The 18,427-nt window shown below is 41.6% G+C and overlaps 2 protein-coding genes across 5 annotated transcripts in view; one reads left to right on the forward strand and one right to left on the reverse strand.

The window, feature by feature from the left end:
* fmnl3 (formin-like 3) overlaps positions 1 to 6,724 on the forward strand; it is a 29,656-nt gene extending 22,932 nt beyond the window's left edge. For 2 of the 3 annotated variants that reach the window (XM_077717995.1, XM_077717980.1), the window contains 8 exons: positions 77 to 157; positions 262 to 391; positions 545 to 705; positions 1,243 to 1,344; positions 2,556 to 2,648; positions 2,746 to 2,869; positions 3,867 to 3,989; positions 5,700 to 6,724. In XM_077717995.1, the coding sequence (XP_077574121.1) occupies positions 77 to 157; positions 262 to 391; positions 545 to 705; positions 1,243 to 1,344; positions 2,556 to 2,648; positions 2,746 to 2,869; positions 3,867 to 3,958 (783 nt within the window). In that variant the 3' untranslated portion in view covers positions 3,959 to 3,989; positions 5,700 to 6,724. The remainder of the gene's footprint in view (positions 1 to 76; positions 158 to 261; positions 392 to 544; positions 706 to 1,242; positions 1,345 to 2,555; positions 2,649 to 2,745; positions 2,870 to 3,866; positions 3,990 to 5,699) is intronic. The other variant, XM_077717989.1, reaches the window with a different exon arrangement.
* An 83-nt stretch (positions 6,725 to 6,807) lies between these two features.
* The window catches only part of LOC144197308 (low-density lipoprotein receptor-related protein 1-like), a 69,736-nt gene continuing 58,116 nt past the window's right edge, over positions 6,808 to 18,427 (reverse strand). Inside the window, exons 64-90 of one of the 2 annotated variants that reach the window (XM_077718009.1) lie at positions 18,271 to 18,387; positions 18,062 to 18,181; positions 17,866 to 17,988; positions 17,121 to 17,246; positions 16,911 to 17,027; positions 15,907 to 16,013; positions 15,692 to 15,824; positions 15,467 to 15,589; positions 14,957 to 15,079; positions 14,733 to 14,870; positions 14,448 to 14,585; positions 14,245 to 14,364; positions 13,497 to 13,774; positions 13,237 to 13,415; positions 13,053 to 13,159; positions 12,391 to 12,510; positions 12,117 to 12,293; positions 11,846 to 11,986; positions 11,569 to 11,742; positions 10,682 to 10,843; positions 10,432 to 10,603; positions 10,220 to 10,321; positions 10,032 to 10,102; positions 9,868 to 9,961; positions 9,738 to 9,776; positions 8,823 to 8,967; positions 6,808 to 8,427 (exon numbers count right to left, since the gene is read on the reverse strand). In XM_077718009.1, coding sequence (XP_077574135.1) covers positions 8,290 to 8,427; positions 8,823 to 8,967; positions 9,738 to 9,776; positions 9,868 to 9,961; positions 10,032 to 10,102; positions 10,220 to 10,321; positions 10,432 to 10,603; positions 10,682 to 10,843; positions 11,569 to 11,742; positions 11,846 to 11,986; positions 12,117 to 12,293; positions 12,391 to 12,510; positions 13,053 to 13,159; positions 13,237 to 13,415; positions 13,497 to 13,774; positions 14,245 to 14,364; positions 14,448 to 14,585; positions 14,733 to 14,870; positions 14,957 to 15,079; positions 15,467 to 15,589; positions 15,692 to 15,824; positions 15,907 to 16,013; positions 16,911 to 17,027; positions 17,121 to 17,246; positions 17,866 to 17,988; positions 18,062 to 18,181; positions 18,271 to 18,387 — 3,584 coding nt within the window. In that variant the 3' untranslated portion in view covers positions 6,808 to 8,289. The remainder of the gene's footprint in view (positions 8,428 to 8,822; positions 8,968 to 9,737; positions 9,777 to 9,867; positions 9,962 to 10,031; positions 10,103 to 10,219; positions 10,322 to 10,431; positions 10,604 to 10,681; positions 10,844 to 11,568; positions 11,743 to 11,845; positions 11,987 to 12,116; positions 12,294 to 12,390; positions 12,511 to 13,052; positions 13,160 to 13,236; positions 13,416 to 13,496; positions 13,775 to 14,244; positions 14,365 to 14,447; positions 14,586 to 14,732; positions 14,871 to 14,956; positions 15,080 to 15,466; positions 15,590 to 15,691; positions 15,825 to 15,906; positions 16,014 to 16,910; positions 17,028 to 17,120; positions 17,247 to 17,865; positions 17,989 to 18,061; positions 18,182 to 18,270; positions 18,388 to 18,427) is intronic. The other variant, XM_077718010.1, reaches the window with a different exon arrangement.

Here is an 18,427-nt window from a genome sequence, read left to right on the forward strand (position 1 = left end):
AATTCACGGACCGCCACTGATATAGTATCTACATACATATACTCTACTATCATGACCTACCAACTTGTTTTTCTAGATAATCTTAGCCTTGGGCAACTATATGAACAGCAGTAAGCGCGGTTGCGTTTATGGCTTCAAATTGCAAAGTCTTGATCTGGTGAGTCACACAGCAGACATTTTTAGACACTTGTGCTCATTTATCACCTTCCTACACAATTTACAGTGGCCGGTTGGTTATGATTCATTTATTTTACTGCACAGCTGCTAGACACCAAGTCGACAGACCGGAAAATGACTCTGCTCAACTACATAGCTCTTATTGTGAAAGAAAAATATCTGGAGCTGGCCAACTTTTACAATGAACTGCACTTTGTGGATAAAGCTGCTGCAGGTGGGCCCAAAAGATGATAAACAAAAGAATTTGTGTCAAAAGAATAGACAAAAATACACACCCAACCAACAACTCAATACAATGTTACTTTTATGAGAATATGGTACAGCTAAGTCATTTAAAATGTATGTATTCTCTTGCCTTTGAACAAAGTTTCGCTGGAAAACGTTCTCCTGGATGTGCGAGAACTGGGAAAAGGCATGGAGCTGATCCGGAGAGAATGTAGCCTTCATGACCACTCGGTCCTTAAAGGCTTTGTCCAGGCCAGCGAGACCCAGCTGGAGCAGCTGCAGAGGGATGCCAAGACAGCAGAGGTAATGGATGCTGCCACAGCTACAACAAAAAATACTCAGTGGGAGAATGGCTTTTTAAGTGGTTCCTTAGGCTGCACTAATTACTGCTCAGGTGCCCGAATACAATTTTGCCAATACTGCCAAACTCTTCTTTTTAAAAATTGCATAAAAGTTTTAACCTTGCTACTTTATTCAGCATCTAGTTGAAAGCAAAAACACAGGTGAAAGTTTTCGAAATGTTCCTTCATTCTCAGTTTAAGCATTGTTTTATTTTTCCGCTCTCATGAAACTATTTAAATTGAGTGATTTACCAATCAATCATTCATTCCTTTTTTGAACCCCTTATTCTCACAAGGATTGCGGGGGATGCCGGAGCCTATTCTAGTTAACGAAAGGCACCAGGCAGGGGACACCTTGAATTACTGGCCGGCCAATCGCATAGTACATTTAGCAATCAAATAATTGAAATTGTCTAGTCTAAATTCTATCTTACACACAAGTAACTATACTTGATGCAAGTAGTGACCTATCTATGTTATGTTCTGATTACATTTCTAGGAAGCCTTCAACAATGTGGTCAACTACTTTGGAGAGAGCGCCAAGACCACTCCACCCTCGGTGTTCTTCCCCGTTTTTGTGCGCTTCATCAAGGCCTACAAGGTGATAGATACTATGCATGTGTAGCATCTTATAGTACATCTGGCCTAAGCCCTGCACTAGTGCAGGAAGCTCCTCCCGACTAGCAGGGTAGAATTTTGGCCACCCCTTTGCCACAGGACGTGGTGCACAGTCTGAGGCCAAATAACAGGAAAGACCAGCTGGCTCTGAGTGTTGAGCTGCAGCTGCGCTGTTTAGACTGCTCCTTCCCTCTCGTCCACTCCTCCTCTCCAGTGGCGTGCGGCTAGGTGCCGCCCCGTCACACAGCACACTTCCTCACATTGTTCTCGCCCCAGATTTATGGCAACATCTTACGGAAATGTGCAGGACAAGGACGTTTGTGTAGATGCCTGTCCAAAGCGTCTGATAAAACAAGACCACCTTAAGCTAAGCTTTATGAAACGGACGTTACTTCAGATGGTAACTACAATGTAATCCCTTATGGGGGCAATAATTCAAGATAAAGGCCACCAAGAAAGATGAGTGAACGTACACAAAGGAATGTGACATTTGGGTCAGAAAAATTATACTAAAGTAGTATGGAAAAGCATGCACTATATAAACAAACAATAACCACCCCCACCAACCATAAAGTGGAAATCCGTGATGTTGAAATACTCTGCGTAGTCATATTTTAAAGCATTGGCAGCTTTTCAGCGTTTTAAAAGTTTATAAACACATTTGCGAGGCTTTTTGTCCAATTACATCTCGCATCTCAATGGACTGCGCTGCCATTTTGAGCATTTTTTTCTAAATTCTTGAAATACATGTTTGAAGAGGAGTAGTGAAAATGTGCACAGAAATGTGTGAAGGATGAAATTGGGAGGGGGAAAAAAATGGTATGAACATCAACACAATGTATAAGTTAGCCTAAATTTAAAATTGATTTTGAATAGTCCCTACGACTGAATGGCAACCAGTTTAGACTCTCATCTGCCTTTTGCTTAAAGTTAGCTGGGATAGGCTCCAGCACCCCTTGACCCTGACTTGGATGTGCAGTGTTAAAAATGGATTGATTTTAAATAGTGCTTTCCTTTGATAAGTTTGAAAGGAAGTCTCTCCTTGACAAGAAGACATTTTCCACTTAAGTCGAAGGAAAGGTAGTATAAAGGTTAGGACATACTTTGTTTATTTTTGCTCCAGATAGAGCCTGGCAACTGCATTGATTTTTATTTCCTGATGCTGACTGCTGCGCTTTTCCTCCTTCTAATCAGGATGCTGTGGAGGACAACGAACTAAGGAAAAAGCAGGAAGAAGCCATGAGAGAAAAGTTACTGGCTCAAGAGGCTAAACAGCAAGACTCTAAGGTGCAGTTCAAGCCCGGCATTTCAAAATGAATTACTGGCATATCGAAAAGATAAAGTCAAGTGCTTCAAACAACGCATACTGCTGATTGCTCTCCAGGTTCAGGCCCAGAAGAAGAGGAACCAACAACAGGAGCTCATTGCTGAGCTACGTAAGCGTCAGGCCAAAGACCATCGGCCCGTGTACGAAGGGAAGGACGGCACCATCGAGGACATCATCACAGGTGGGCCGAGTCGCGCCTACCCGAGGTCCCCTCGCGGGCCCGGGACCACAGTGGTCGTTCGCTTTTCGGCTCATTTGAAATGCACGTTGTGCTACATGGTGTGCACGCCGTCGCATCTGGAATCCAACGCGGTTGGGATTCGTTCACTTGAATGATCACTTTCAGCCCTCCCTGTAAAAATAGATTGGGCAACAAGTGAGTGAGTGAATTCTGTGGGTCATTAGGTTAGGTACCAAAATCCAGTAGTAATTTGGAACATGGTCCAAAACGACCTAAACTAACCTTTCGTTGTCTCATTTCTGGGCTGTTTTTTATTTATTTTTTATTACCCAGCCGTTTTTTTCAGTGTGACGTCAGTGGCATTATTCCATAGCTACTAGGGAAGCACAAAAAATGTATATATTGATTTTTTAATTTATTATTATTATTTTTTAAAGCAATACCCTGTTACTATAATCATTCTGCCCTCAATCAGCCCTTTAGACCCTTAAAGACCTAGGTTGATGGACCTATCCTCCTGATTCTTGTCACTTTAATAACTATTGAGAGGACTCAAAGGCATGTGTAAAACTAATGCAGTTAAACAGTTTACATGCTATCTTAAAATAATTGATCCGTCGCTGCCATCCCTCCCAGTTCAAACAGACTGGACGTCTACCTTCGTCAACGCAGTGTATGAGCGAAATTAAGTTGTTTACTCTATTGGGTCCACTTTCCCAAAAAAAATCCCAGTCACAGCCTCGGGGTTGTAATGCATTTACTAACTTGCGTTTTCTAGTCAAGCATTAATCAGCGCTTGAAATGTACTAGAGTGAAGTGAATGTTTTCCTGCCCTGTGAAACTTTTCATTCAAGGAAAAGTTTGGCATCCTCCATCCAGTCGAAATGCAGCTGCCATGACAATTCCCTTAATACTGTGTGAAAGTGTTCCAGTGTTTGGCACTTCCCTCCTGATAAAGAACATCTTCTCTCTTCCTCCTCCTCCTCCCTCCCGCCAGTACTGAAGAGCGTGCCCTTCACAGCCCGCACGGCTAAACGTGGCTCACGTTTCTTCTGTGAAGCCAACCTCTGCGACGAAGCCAACTGCTAGCCCTTCCCCCTTTAACTCCAAGGCCGTCCAGGTGTTTTTCGTATGCGTCCCTACTCCCCTAACCCCTCCAATTGCATGCAGCATGATCTCCATCACTCCATCCCGCAGCCAGAACGCACTAACTTGGGCCGTCATTTTGTATGTGTTTGACCCCTAAAGACTCCTATCAGGTGATAAGAGTCGGCCAAACCTCTTTGCGCCAATCACGTGTAGACATTTGTAAAATAACCGAGGCACTAAGAGTACAAGCAAAGATAAAACTTCCACAGTGGAATCAATGTGAGGACCGAAAACAGCTATGCATTACATTAGTTACACAAAGAGGTTTGGCTCTTAAGGTTTTACCCACAGCGCTATGGTTCACGAGACTAACCTGTTTGGTGTTGGTTTTCCCGCTAACATGTGACTGCTTTCTCCGACCGCCCATTGCTCGTCGTCCCACCGTCCATTGCTTGTGGTCCCACCGTTCCTTAAGGAGGGTAAGAAAGGTTAGCCTGGCTTAAATTGTGTGCTGCTTCAGCCTATATATAATCTATAAATACATTGAGCAGTGAGCTGGGATAGGCTCCAGCACCCCCTGCGACCCTTGTGAAGATAAGTGGTTCGGAAAATGAAGATGGGTAACATTGTCTGACAACGTTATAAAGAGAGAAAAAACATTGAATCATTCATTTTCTTTTGAATGGAGTTATTGCAGATTTAAAACACGGGGAAAATAACAGAAAGCTAATACAAGACGGGGCGGCCCGGCGGATGAGCGATTAGCGTGTTGGCCTCACAGCTCTGGGGTTCTGGGTTTAAATCCAGGTCGGTCCACCTGTATGGAGTTTGCATGTATGGGTGTGAGTGTACCTGGTTGTTCGTTTCCTTGTGCCCTGCGATCAGCCCGGAGTCAGCTGGGATAGGCTACAGCACCCCACGCGACCTAAAAAAGGATAAAGCAGTTCAGAAAATGAATGAATAATACAAGACGAGGTCACAGGAACCCAATGCTTTTTTCATCATCACCATAATCATCATCATCATCCACTCCTATATGTTGCATGTTGTCCAGTGTTTATTCAACTTTTTGTTATCAATGTGTCCCGTGCTAACTGTCGTCTGCGGGGTTTTGTCGGGTCAACAGGCTCTAACAGCACTACATACAGCCACAATGGTAAAAATACACTTAGCGGCCATAAATTTAGGTTAAGTATGGGAAAGCACATTTATACAATGTATTTTATGCAGAAGGATTTACTAAAACTACATTTTTGCCCCTAACTCTTAATGAGCCAAGCAACAGCTCACAGAAGTAAAGGCACTCGTATCAAGCGCCAAAGTATTGTAAAGAATCTATTGTTGAAATATAGAGTAAAGTATGAAATTTGATATTGGATCACATGAACCACTACATTATGGCCAATGGTTTGCTTTGTTTTCCAAGAAATTAATATACCTGAATTTTGTAGTGCGAATGCAAGAGACTGTTGACCCTTATAAGTGCGATTATGAGTCTTTGATTACGAGTGCTCAAAGAAGCCGTCTTAAATTTTTTTTTTTGCATTTGTTTCATCCCTAAAAGCTTTGAATTTCAGCGGACAACACACACAAGTCAGCTGACATACAAGCTTTTGGGAATTTGACAATATTCCATTAGACAGCAAACAATCGACAAGCAATATATCAGAGCTATTACGTCTTGAACTTCAACCTATGTCTCATCTAACATTTGTCCGCCCAACCCTCCCTCTACTCACAGATCTGAGAAACCAGCCTTACCTGCGAGCTGACGCCTTGATCCGGAACGGTTGGAAGAGACCCTAAACCACTCATTCAACACCCTCCCCCGACCCCCCTCTCACTTGCTATAATCTTCCTGACCACGTTTCCGACGGTCCGTCTCGACCCTGAGGCTGCGCATCACAAAGACTGAAAATAAAGGTTAGGTGGGTGGGGGTCAGGACAGAGGCCTTGTTTTAGCTGGGTAATTTATTTATTTATAGAGGCCTTTTTTACAGCCACTTTAAAAGTGAAGCGAAGCATAAAGGATGATTCACTTCAAGACTTTGTATTCGAGTAGGCCAATGAGAGGGTGCCACATTCTGCACAGGTGAGCTGATGCCATTTTAGCCTTGCAAGTGCACATGGACACCATGGCAGGAAAAACATTTAATACTCATAATACAATGAATGACATAAGAGACATTTGGGGAACCCTCGCTTGAAGCCGTGTCTTATTATCGCAAGTTGTTTGCATACTGTATACCTTGGCACCAAAAAAAAATATTGTTTTGCTTCATTATGTGCCTTGGTCTAAACTCTAAAGTGTTATGGTTTAATATTTTTATGGTATTCTACACCTTTTAAGAATGTATTTCTATTTCCCTGGACTATAATAGCTTTATGATACTGAATCAATATGGAAAAAGTGCAGTTATTTCCGAATGTAGCAAGATGCAAAATGAATGCGTCTTTGAGTCACGCATGTGCCTTTTCTGATCATGATCACATTTTACTCCACATAAAGTCTCACATGAGAAGTATGTAGATTACTGGTGAGCCATTTTTCAGCCAAAATGCTGAAAGAAAGGATGAAGGATTCTTTCTCCACCTTTTTTTTTTAAATAGCTTTATCTCGGTTGAGATGGAAGGGAGATTTTTTTTACACTAATTCCTCTATTATATAAATCTGACTCATTTAATGTATCATCAAATTGAGAAATTTACTAGAAAATTCATCTTCCATCATTTTTTTGTATAATAAAAAAAGATGAACTATGTATATTCTCTTGTTCGTGTTGAGTTTCTTCCATTTTCAACACTATTTTACATAGATAATACCTCAAATTAATAGACATGATCCAACATTGATTTCTACTATAAAAATCAATTTAATTTCTTATATAAAAAAACTGAATTATAAAAACAAACAATCAGAACCACACATCCATGTGAGTTTTTACCAACTTAATAATGGTTCCAAATTGATGTGGTCAGATGTTCAAAAGAAAAAAAACAAATGAAATCAGTTAAAAATGTTGGGGGTAAACCCACTTTCTTCTAGAATGTACTTTGTGTTTGAGTGTGAGCACAACACAAGAGTTATATGGCAGGTTAGGGCTCACCAACTCAGAACAAAGCAGCACGGCTGAGCGCGCAACAGCCAGAAGAACATTCTTGAGATGGACAGATGGTTAACATTAGCAGCATAGCAAAGGCTTTAACAAAGGAATGCTTATCAGGAAGCTAATCAGTCTCCATCCTGGGAATGCACTCAACTGTGAAAATTAACCTAAATGACAAAACCATGGAATTACACATATTAATAAAATCATCTCCCATAAACATGCAGATTTTTCTTCAAAGTACAGTTGCGTTCAAAAGAGAAGAAATAAAAAACAAATTAAAAAATATCTCAACCAATTGTTGTTTTTTCCCCCCACTCAAATCTGCTGTCACAACACAATTTGCCTTCAACTGTAAACAAAGGCCACGGTTTCCATCCCAGACATTTTAACCTGGAATGTTACAATCATCATCATTCAGCACTCACACACACACACACTCATTCATTGTAAATGACTAGAATGTGTTTTTTTTCCCTCTAAAGTACAGACTGCTATTTGTTACTGATGCTCCTGGGTACATTTTGAAGACACTTTGTTAATAGGTTTGCGTGTGTGTGTGTATACATATATATCATCTATATGCAAATATATATAATTTTTTTTCTGTGCAAGGAGGTAAAAGACAATCACTTGAATGTAGCAAGACCTCCACAAATACATGTCGTTGGGTGCAGCTAGAAAAACAAAACATCTCATCATTGGACCTGAAATAGAGACGATGCCTTTTTTTTGTCCACAATGAAAGGACTTAAATTGCGCTGACATGTTTTGGAGGATGGAACAATATTCTTTTCTTTGCCCGCTATACAATTCATACAAAAATAAAAATAATCCCCTCCCCAAATTGTTCCATTGCCATTATTGGTACCTGTCTTCTTTTACATTTGCACAGAGGTAGTGGCTAAAATGCATGGAAGAGAGTTGAAAGAGCTGCAGGGGAGGTGAGCAAAACCTGTCAAATAAAAAGAGGAAAATGTTTATAAAATGCTTAATTTTTCATCACCTGATGATTTGTTTCTTCTTTTGTCAGAGAACAAAATATAATACTGCAATCACTTTAAAAAAGTAGTCCTTCATTTTATACATTTTATACAGTGTTCCCGATTTGTTTTGATATTTTTTAACGTTGCTTTTCTTTTTCGGTGAGAAAGGCATAAGAGAAGGGAGATTTTGGGTTTTAGCCCAACGCCATTAATGGGCTATGGGGGGGCTTGCATGGTTCTACGCTAGGGGGTCACTCATGCTCTCGTCGCCCTGGGACAGGAGCTCCTTCTTTTCATCTGTGCTAGCCAGCGAGTTATTGCTGTTGTGGGCGCCCATGTAGAGGCTTGCGTACACAGGGTTGGTGAAGTTGGTGGGCTGCAGAGAGGAAAAAAAAAAGGTTTTAGCACAATTGAGGTACAGTGTTCCCTCGCTACTTCGCGGTTGAGCTACAGCGGACTCAGAGCTTCGCAGATTTTTTTGGGAAAAAAATACAAATATTACATTGAAACAACATATTTTACAGTTTTTTGTTATAACATGAATTTCACTCTCTCTACCCGTATTCTATATGGTGTACTGTATATAGGGGGGTAAAAATTTTCTGAAAAAAAAAATAAAATAAAAAAAATTGAATTAAATTCAAATTAAGCATTTTTGAAGGGGAATCCCTACTTTGCGGAAATTCACTTATCGCGGGTGGTCCCGGTCCCCATTAACCGCGATAACCGAGGGAACACTATGTAGGGACAGTAAAACTGCCATATTCTTACTTTTTCTGGGTCCAAAGCAAAGTCTGAATCCAGGAGTTCCCCAGCATCATCGTCGGGGTCGCCCTCATAGATTTTGTAGGCGGGGTTGCCAATCTCCAAATTCATGGCCCCGTTTGTCATTCTGTGGTGCTGGAAGCCTTTGGCACTGCAACAAACAACAGCAGGTTAATAGACAGGTAATAATGGGGGCGACATGAGGGAAGGGGACATAAAATCCACACGTCAAGACACAAAGTTTATCAAATGAGCTTTTCCTTTTTGACAAAAGGCCCATGTGAATAAACCTGAAGAAAACACATCAGCATTGGAGAGAATGCTGGACAGTCCTACATGGTCTCATTATTCTTTAGAATACCGTTCAACTTTACCAAGCAAGCGTACATCATTACAACTTAACATGTACTGAACAACAAAGAACAGTATGAAGAGGCAACAATAAAAATGGAAACAAAACAAACTAAAAATTCATTCCATATAAGAATCAACAGATTTCTAAGTCGCATTTCAACCTTAAAATTCAGGATCTTTTTTTTTTCTTTGTTACTATGGGGGCCATTGTGTTCGGTATTAGCATAATAGTAATGTAAACATTCTAACAGTAAAAGGAACATTTTTTTTTATAGTACGATGCTATCAATCATTAAGAGTGTTACCTTTATATGGCTTTTAAAGGACTGCAAAACAAAATGTACACAATCATTCCCATAGTAGCAAAATATAATTTCAAAAGTTACAATTTCCTGTGGTCGAAATGCGCCTTTAGGCTCCTTGGGACCAAGAGGCAAGCAACGACTAACACATTCATAACAATAAGTGGGCAGAGGGATGGGTGTACGACATGACCTAGCCTTTTTTGGGGGGCATTGGGGTTACAAAATGTTTGAATTGATGAATAATGTAATCCTGTCATGTTACCGCGAACACTGAGAGCGAGATTTTCCTGGCCATTGAGACCTGAGAGACAGGAAATAGGTGTGTGATGGAGATGGAGAGAAGAAAAGATTAAAAATCCAGAAGAAGAACGTAAACGAAGAAGCAGTCTTACCCTCGCATTCTCCGTTTGTACCACACGACGGCGCCAACGACCAGCAATGCCAGTAGGAGCAGCAGAAGCACAGGAACAAGAACCGAGGCGGTGCCTGGCCAGGAGCAAACTCGTTGAGCCAAAGTCAAAGTACACAATTTCTATCTAAAAGGAGTGTGACTCACTTCCACCGGACGTGGAGGAATCCACAGATGAAGCAATTTCACACCTGTAACCTCCCCATGCAGCAGGGCACCTGGATACAAAGAGGAAAAAGACCCTAGTCTCTAATTTTGATTTGTCTTATTGTTGGCGTACTTTGGAAAAGAAAGAAAGAAAACTGCATCTGAAACAAACTGATGACTCATCTTACCTGCACTGGGGCAGTAGTGTGCGAGTGTCAACTGTACATTGTCCATTGGCACAGTAGTCTAAGCAGGTAAAGCAGCTGGGTTGGATCTGACCATTGGGACAGCTAAGCACAGATAAATGGGGATCAAATAAGAGCTTTTTGGAAACAAAAAAAATGCAGACAAGCTGGGCAGAGGCATTTGGAGAAATCATCTCCTCTAAGATCGCATTTACCTGCAGGAGACTTCTCCCGCGGATGACGTCAAGCAGCGGCCAGTGCCGCAGAAGACGCATTTGTTGACTTCGCACTGGTGTCCGACGTACTGAATGGGGCACTGGCACACTTTTGTGCCGTTTGAAGTTTGCAAGCACGTTCCTCCATTCTCACAGTAGCTTTCACATTTAACTTTAGAAAAGCACATGGATGAGGAGGAAGTTTTAATTCAAACACCTAGGCAGTGAGAAGGTAAGTATGTCCACTTACTGTACTGGCATTGATCTCCGTGATACTCTGTTGGGCAGCTACAAGTTGGCTGATTGCCCAAGTTGACCGAGCAGTTGCCTCCATTGTGGCAATAGTTCTGGCAAGTGTGGAGGTTGCAATTGGGCCCTGTGAAACCTTTCGGGCATCTACATGTCGGAGCACCTGTCGAAAACGAACCACTTTACAACAACTACCAAATAATTTAAGTAAAGGGAGTCCTGGAGTTCCATTTCTATGCTTGCAACGTAACCCTGGCGTAGGTCCAATTACACTCTTAAGGTCAGAATTTACGTCAAATTTCCCCCCCAAAAGAATTAATCAATCATTTTTGAGGAGAGGTGGATTTCATTCTCTCATTTGCAACTGAAAGCATGTAATGTGACTACTATAGGTCATGGCAAACGCCAACTACAGAAACTCTGAACCATATCCACAATCCCTCCCTCTCTTCTGCGAGTCCGACACGTGGTGTGTTTAAAGACAGCCCAGAAAAGCCACTCTCAACACATCAACATGGAGAATACATGCGACCGGATTCGTTACATTACTGACCATGATTTTAGGATACGTCAATTGGAGGTTGTTTGACTTTGACTGAGATCGGTGCGATTACAATAATGCATTTGGGGATAAGCAAAGATATTCCCAGCGCAACAACACACACACACAAGCACTATGAACTAGCTAAGCAGAATCTATGACGTGGGAGGCTAATTGCGTATGAGGTTTGCCTTATGAAGTTCAAACGTTGCAAGGGAAGCACATTGTCACCTCCCACACAAACGTTCCTTGTAATTGTACTTGCTTGGTCTATAACTTGACCGTCTTAACTAGTTGTCTGCCATTGCCGATGAATGATCGCTGCTAGGCTTCCCACTTATTCTCACCTGTGTGAGATGCAGTGCAAGTGCCACCGTTCTTGCAGTAATCCCTGCATTGATTGATCTCACATCGCTCTCCAGTGTAGCTGGGCTGGCAACGACACTTGGCCACCTGTCGAGCGTTGAGGAAGCAACTCCCTCCGTTCAAACACTGAATTTCACACGGTCCTGACGGAGGGGCTGCGAAGACGAAAGTAGAAGTCGTGGTTATGAGGTTTAAGATTCGATTTCTTCCCACGGATATTCATTTCAAATAACCATGCATGGAGGACTGCAGACTTACAGAACGGCGACTGGGTAGGGTTCGACCTCTCCACGCACGTTCCGTTGTCGGCGATGTAGTTGTTGGGGCAGGTGCACACCGGTCCACTGGGGCTGAGCAGACACAGCCATTCACACTTCTTCCGGTCACAGGGGTTTGTCACTAAGACAGAAGTGAGAATAGAAACCATGAGAAAGTTCCATTGTTGAGATGGAGCGGGATTGTTGTCGCCTCAAGAAGAGGCATGAGGCATCAAAGCCATCAATCATTTTCTAACACGTATGCCACTCACTCTCTGGCTGTTTGTATCGGTGGTACAAGACAATGTCAGTAGCATGGTTGATGCCTGTAGTCAGAGTCTCCATGGTCCCTTTCCCAAACTTGTTCACCCGGAAAACAAAGTTATTGACTAACGTGACTCCGTATATGTAGTCTTCAAAGATATCGATGCTAAACGGATGTGACAGGTCTGGAAAAAAAACAAGGGGGGGGGGGACATTAACGTTGGCAAGCTTATATATGACTCCTATTTTTTTTGTGCTATTCTTATAATGAGAGCACTCAACTGTTTTTGATGCCAGAGACAGCAATGACAGGATCTGAGCCATCTAAGCGAACACTTCCAATCACCGACAGCTTTGCATCCGCCCAATAAAGACGCTCGTTGAAATAGTCCACTGCCAAACCTAGGGAGTAAAAATATGTTATTAGTACAAAAAATCTGCGAAGCTCTGCAGGCAGCGATAAGTGGAACGCGAAGTAGCGAGGGTTCACTGTATACAGTAAAATGCTTATTTGGAGCTGGGAAATGATCAACTCTTTCAAATCCCAAATATTGTGTTCTGGCACATACTTCCTTTTAAGTGGCATTAGCAAACTTGATCATCTAACCTCATAATCGAGTTGAGGTTAATCAGTTTATGTTCAACAAGTGTCGGTGTTAATTTATTTATTTATTTTCAGAATTTTTTTACCCCCCTGTATACAGTACACCATATAGAATACGGGTAGAGATAGTGAAATTCATGTTATAGCAAAAAACTGTAAAATATGTTGTTTCAATGTAATATTTGTATTTGTTTTTCCAAGAAAATCCACGAAGCTCGGAGTCCGCGGTAGCTGAACCGCGAAGTAGCGAGGGAACACTGTAATTCACCAGTCATAATACGTATACACGTGGACGGCAGAACTTCCAAAACAGTGAATGAGTACATGCTACGGATCTAACCTGTTGGCCACTGGATATTCTCATGGACAAGAGTCTGTCTGAGTGTTCCATCCATGGCAGCAGTTTCAATTTTTGGATGGTTTCCCCAGTCTGCCCAGTACATGGTGCTGCACATACAAAGATATAAAATCCAAATGAAGATTTTAAGTCAAAAAAAAAAAAAAAAAGATAGTCAATGTTGTACCCTCTCTGTGGATCCACTACAATGGCATATGGTTCATCAATCATGCCAGAGATGAGGGTCTTGCAATGCTGGCCTGACATTTGGGCTACCTCAATGACATCTCGACCAGAATCTGTCCAGTACAGGTTACCGGCCACCCAGTCCACGGCTAAACCTCGAGGCATTTTCAGCTCTTTAATCTGAATGAGAGAAAAAAAACATTTTTTTAAATGTTTGCCCTGCTACAAAGCCAAACCTCTATATAAAAAGAAAAGTCTTACCTGCAGGTTTGTGACTCTACCCGTACTTTGGCGTCTGTTACGGTGGGAGTTCGGCGATAAAGTGGACTGCCCCGGAAGTTCATAGGTGGAAATCCGGCCCGTGTGCCAATTGGTCCAAAAGATGCGGTTGGTCTTGACGTGCAGGTCCATGGCGTCGATTCGCACGCTGGCATCTCCTTGGAACGTTTGTTCATAGCGCCAGTTGGGCATGCCGGGGTCGAGACTGCGGATTTCATTGTCATCGGCTATGTAAAGAACCTGTTGACTGCTGTTCATATCTGAAAGATAGAAATGCATGATCTCAGTTGTTTGTCATGCCTAGTGAAAAAGTAACAAAATCCCTAAAACCTTTATAATTGCTAAAAGTAATAGTTAGACCTTAAACATACTACAAAGTAAACCCTGCCAAAACATAAATTCACTTTAAAAATACTAAAAAAAAAGCCAGGATAGTCTCAAACTGTACCATCAACTTAATTCCTTGAGACGAATTTCAATTGAGATGGTGTTTGGTTGCCATCTCGTGGCATTTTAGAGCATTATAAAACAAGCTTTTCAACAAATAAGATGGGATACATTTACAACGAGGAGTGGGATTCCTGTGTGCTTAAGTGGTTTGCTGGTATGATGTCATGCTATTTACCCAACAAACACAGCGATTGTTATCCCGTGCAAAGACACTTGGGAGGAGAACTGTGCAAGCACAATTGGAATGAAAATAACAATGCAAATATGGTTTTATGCTCACTATCAGCTTTGCAGGTGTCATTGATCCTTGTAAAGTACTTGTAGCAGCTGCATTTGTAGGAGCCCTTGGTGTTGTTGCAAATGTGGGAACAGACCCCGAACTGAAGACACTCGTTCTTGTCTGAAATACAGCAAAGACGGTAACTCACGACCCAAAGCTAGGTGACGGAAACTTTGAGATTTGTAGATTTTCTGAATGTTTACCTCCGCATGTACGATATCCTGTTTTATGAAAGCCCGGCTTACAGGAACAGAAAGCGTCCGTGCCATTGGTGACACAATGGGCTTCGTCCCCGTCGCCACATTGGGTTCGGTTACTCCTGCAGTCGTTTAGCTTGGTTTCTGTTAATACGTGCATTGATACGTCAGCAGAGATGTTGAAACTTTGAGATTTGAGACTTTAATCATTCAAATTTCGGTTGTTCCCGTGATCAATTTTCCCTGTGATGCATTAGATTTACAAGACACTTATTCGGATGAGATTTGAACCTGTTTTGCAGTTGATCTCATCTGAGCCATAGTCCTCACAGTCATTAAAGACGTTGCATCTTAAAGTGGAGCTGATGCATTTCCCATTGGAGCACAAGAACTCATCTTTTTCACAGGCAGGAACGGCTGGATGAATCTCTGTTGGATAAAAATGAATTAGGAATTTCCTTTTAAAAATATTTGTCTTAGTATTGTAAGACGCTTGCTTAAAATCAGGCACTTACCACAGTTGAGTTCATCTGATTTATCGCCACAGTGATTGTTGCCGTCACATCTCTTTGACATCTGAAGACATACGCGGTCATTTTGGCAACGGAATGCTCTGGTGGGAGGGCATTGGAACTTCCCTACGTATCACACAAGTGTGACAGGAAAAAAAAAACAAAATGTAAGACAACAGGGAAAGTGAAAACTTGATTAGGTCTTATGCAACATTCAGAATGTTTTTTTCCCCATTTTCCAATATGCATTTCATTTTTCATAGACCTAAAATGAATTGAGTAGGAAATGAAAGAGCGGATTGTACATAATTCTTAAAATACGCGTTTCTTTTTAGTGCCAGTAAATGTCTATCACACTACAATAATAATCAAAACAATAATTAGGCTTCTGCATTTGCTAAACAGTTATTAAAACTAAGTTAGGATTAAAAATAATATAAATACATATCACTTGAGAACGTACATTGTACTGATCCTAGATTTCCTTTTTTTATTTTTTTTTAAACAACTCACTGCACTGTTCCGGATTCTCATCAGAGTTGTCCCCACAGTCATCTTCTCCATCACACTTCCAGGCGAGGGGTTTGCATAGGGTGTTTTTACACTGGAACTCATCCAAGGGACAGTGGCGGCCAGCTGAAAAAACACAATGTGACTGGCAGTTGGGTCCTGTCAAACTTGATACAACTCAAATCTGACAGAATTTAAACAGGGGAAAAAAATGAATTGTGTACACACCAGAAGTGTGACAGTTCTCTTCATCACTGCCATCCATACAGTCTGGGTCTGCGTCACACCTCCAGCGAATGGGAATACAGTGTGAATTCGTACACTGGAACTGGTCATTGTCACATTTAACATCGCAGCCATCCTGGAGAAGTATTCAACAACAATAAGCAGGCAAGCGTCAAACTTTATCCTTGTGATATGAGAGTAAACAGTGAGTTCAATACCTCATCAGACCCATCAGCGCAGTCGTGGTCTCCGTCACACTTCCAGCGTCCCGCAATGCAGCGGCCGTTGGTGCAGGCAAATTCGCTTTCGGAGCATTGCCGAGGAACTGTGCCAAAGGACAATGCAAAGAAAAAATAATAATAATAATAAATTGACAGTGGGAAGTAACAAACTCACACAAACAGACATAAGATATTAAATTTGACTGTCTTAAAAAAACAATAGGGAGAAAATCTGCATAGGGAGCTCTATGTTTAGAGCAAATGATCAATTTCAATATCACTACCAAGCCCATTAAAACTTTTTTCTTCAATGTAATAGTTTCTGAACTGTGGAAATAAAGCTCATACCGAGAGCACCATTGACACGGCTATCACTGTGAAAAAACACTGGTCACACCTAAGCATAAATCGCAAGCCCAGCCAAACTGAGGGAAAAAAAAGGCTGACGTATACTGTACATAAAGACAAATTTTTATAATAAACAAGATCTCAAGACTCAAGACAAAGAAGCAGAAACGCTACTAAATTAAATGAGTAAAACTGTCAGCACAAAGAATGTAAACGGTATAATTATCATAGATTACTGGTGGAGGTGAAATCATTTTCATCTCATTAATGTGCAACATAACTCATTGGTTAACCTTGACAGCTATAGATGTCCAATTCATGTAAACAGGGATGGATGAAAGTGACCATTCAGAGCCTATTCTCCCAGTTCAAACAAATTGGACATCTACTGCAGCCAATATGTTAAAAATGCACAGTAAGCAAATGCATGCCGGGGAACGGATAGGAAAATACTGAAATGACATGTGAATGCAGAAGAGACTCACCTCTAGTTCATGCCAACAGGATAGTATGAAATGAAACAGACATCAGATGAGGTGAAATGCATTTGCAATGACAGTGACTGGATGTTTTTGACACCAAAGTATCGTTAGCGTAAAGGCAGTTGAGCGTTAGTGAGAGTGAGGAAGCCAAAATGAGGACAAGACACCAACCACACTTGTCTTCATCAGAGTTGTCGCCACAATCATTGTCGTAGTCGCACTGCCAGCGGCCCGGCACGCAGCGGTTGTTTTTGCATCGGAACTGGTAGGGCTCACACGTTCTCTCGGCTGCACACATTTATCACGGCGACATTGATGAGATTTAACAAAAGCAGAGGATGTTTCCTCAATCTTTTCGGTGGAGGTGGACATAGTACTCACCACACTCCTCCTTGGGTTCATCGGAGGCATCGCCGCAGTCGTCTTCACCGTCACACTTCCAACGAGCCGGGATGCACCGTCCGGAGTCTTTACAGCGGAATTCGTCTACGCCGCACGTCATCTGGGCTAGAGTTGGGAACATTTATAGAGTGATGTTACTAATGACGTATAATGTATGGCAAGAAATGCTCCCAATATAACAAATACACAAACATATAAGACATTTCATAACTGGAGGGCATGTTGGCTTGAAAATGCTTGAAAATGCTTGAAAAATAAGTCTTCACTTTTCTGGTTTTCGGTTCCATATTCATTAATAAAAGGTTACATACTATGAAAGATTTGGTTAGCTCAATGATAAGTTTTTATGACACGGTCTATCTAATATTTCCAATTTGAAATCACCATAACAAGATTTGCGGGTAGCGGTATTGCAAAACTACAACTAATAATAATAATAAATAATAACAATAGTAATAATTATTATATCTTTTGCTTCTTGGGTGAGAATGACATTCAATCGAGTTTTGGAAATATTTTATAAAAATCTGAAAAATAGAAGGATATAAATTGGCCTATTCTTTGGAAAACGTTTTTATGTTGTCAAATCCAACATATGATGTGAGTCGCTGCTTTCTCCCACACTAAATTGGTAATAGTAAAAGGGCTGTGAAATACACCTTGTGCGGAAAATACTACACACAATAAATATTTCGTTAACTGTCTGTCAAAAGTCCATCCTTACTGCAATTGGCCGGTTCATCAGATCCGTCCACACAATCGTTATCGCGGTCACACACCCAGACGCGAGGTATGCAGCGTTTGGAGCTGGCACACTGGAACTGGGTGGGTGCACATGTGACCTCAGCTACAGAAAAAAGCGAGCAAATATTTTATTCTGGTGAGAAGTGATCCATCTGAGCAGAATGAAAGAAACTCACGGCAATCCTTCTCGTCCTCTCCTTCGCCGCAGTTGTCTTGGCCATTACAGCGGAAGATTCCTGGGATGCAACGACTTGGGTGGGAGCATTTGAACTGGCTGGGCAGGCAAACATGAATGTCTGCAGTGGTGGTCAAACAAATACACAATGGGAATATGAGTGGAGCCATTATGCAATCGAACGACAGACATCGGAATACGAAGCAGTACCGCAGTTGGCTTCATCTGAATTGTCTTGACAGTCATTGTCTCCATCGCAAATGTAAGCTGGGTTGGTACAAATGCCCGTGCCACACTGGAACTGGCCTGGCCTGCACTTGAAGTCAGCTGAAAATAAATATGGGGAGATTGTTTCTAAGCAAATTGC

This window comes from Stigmatopora nigra, chromosome 1 (genome assembly GCF_051989575.1).
Source record: "Stigmatopora nigra isolate UIUO_SnigA chromosome 1, RoL_Snig_1.1, whole genome shotgun sequence".
NCBI classification, from domain to species: domain Eukaryota; kingdom Metazoa; phylum Chordata; class Actinopteri; order Syngnathiformes; family Syngnathidae; genus Stigmatopora; species Stigmatopora nigra.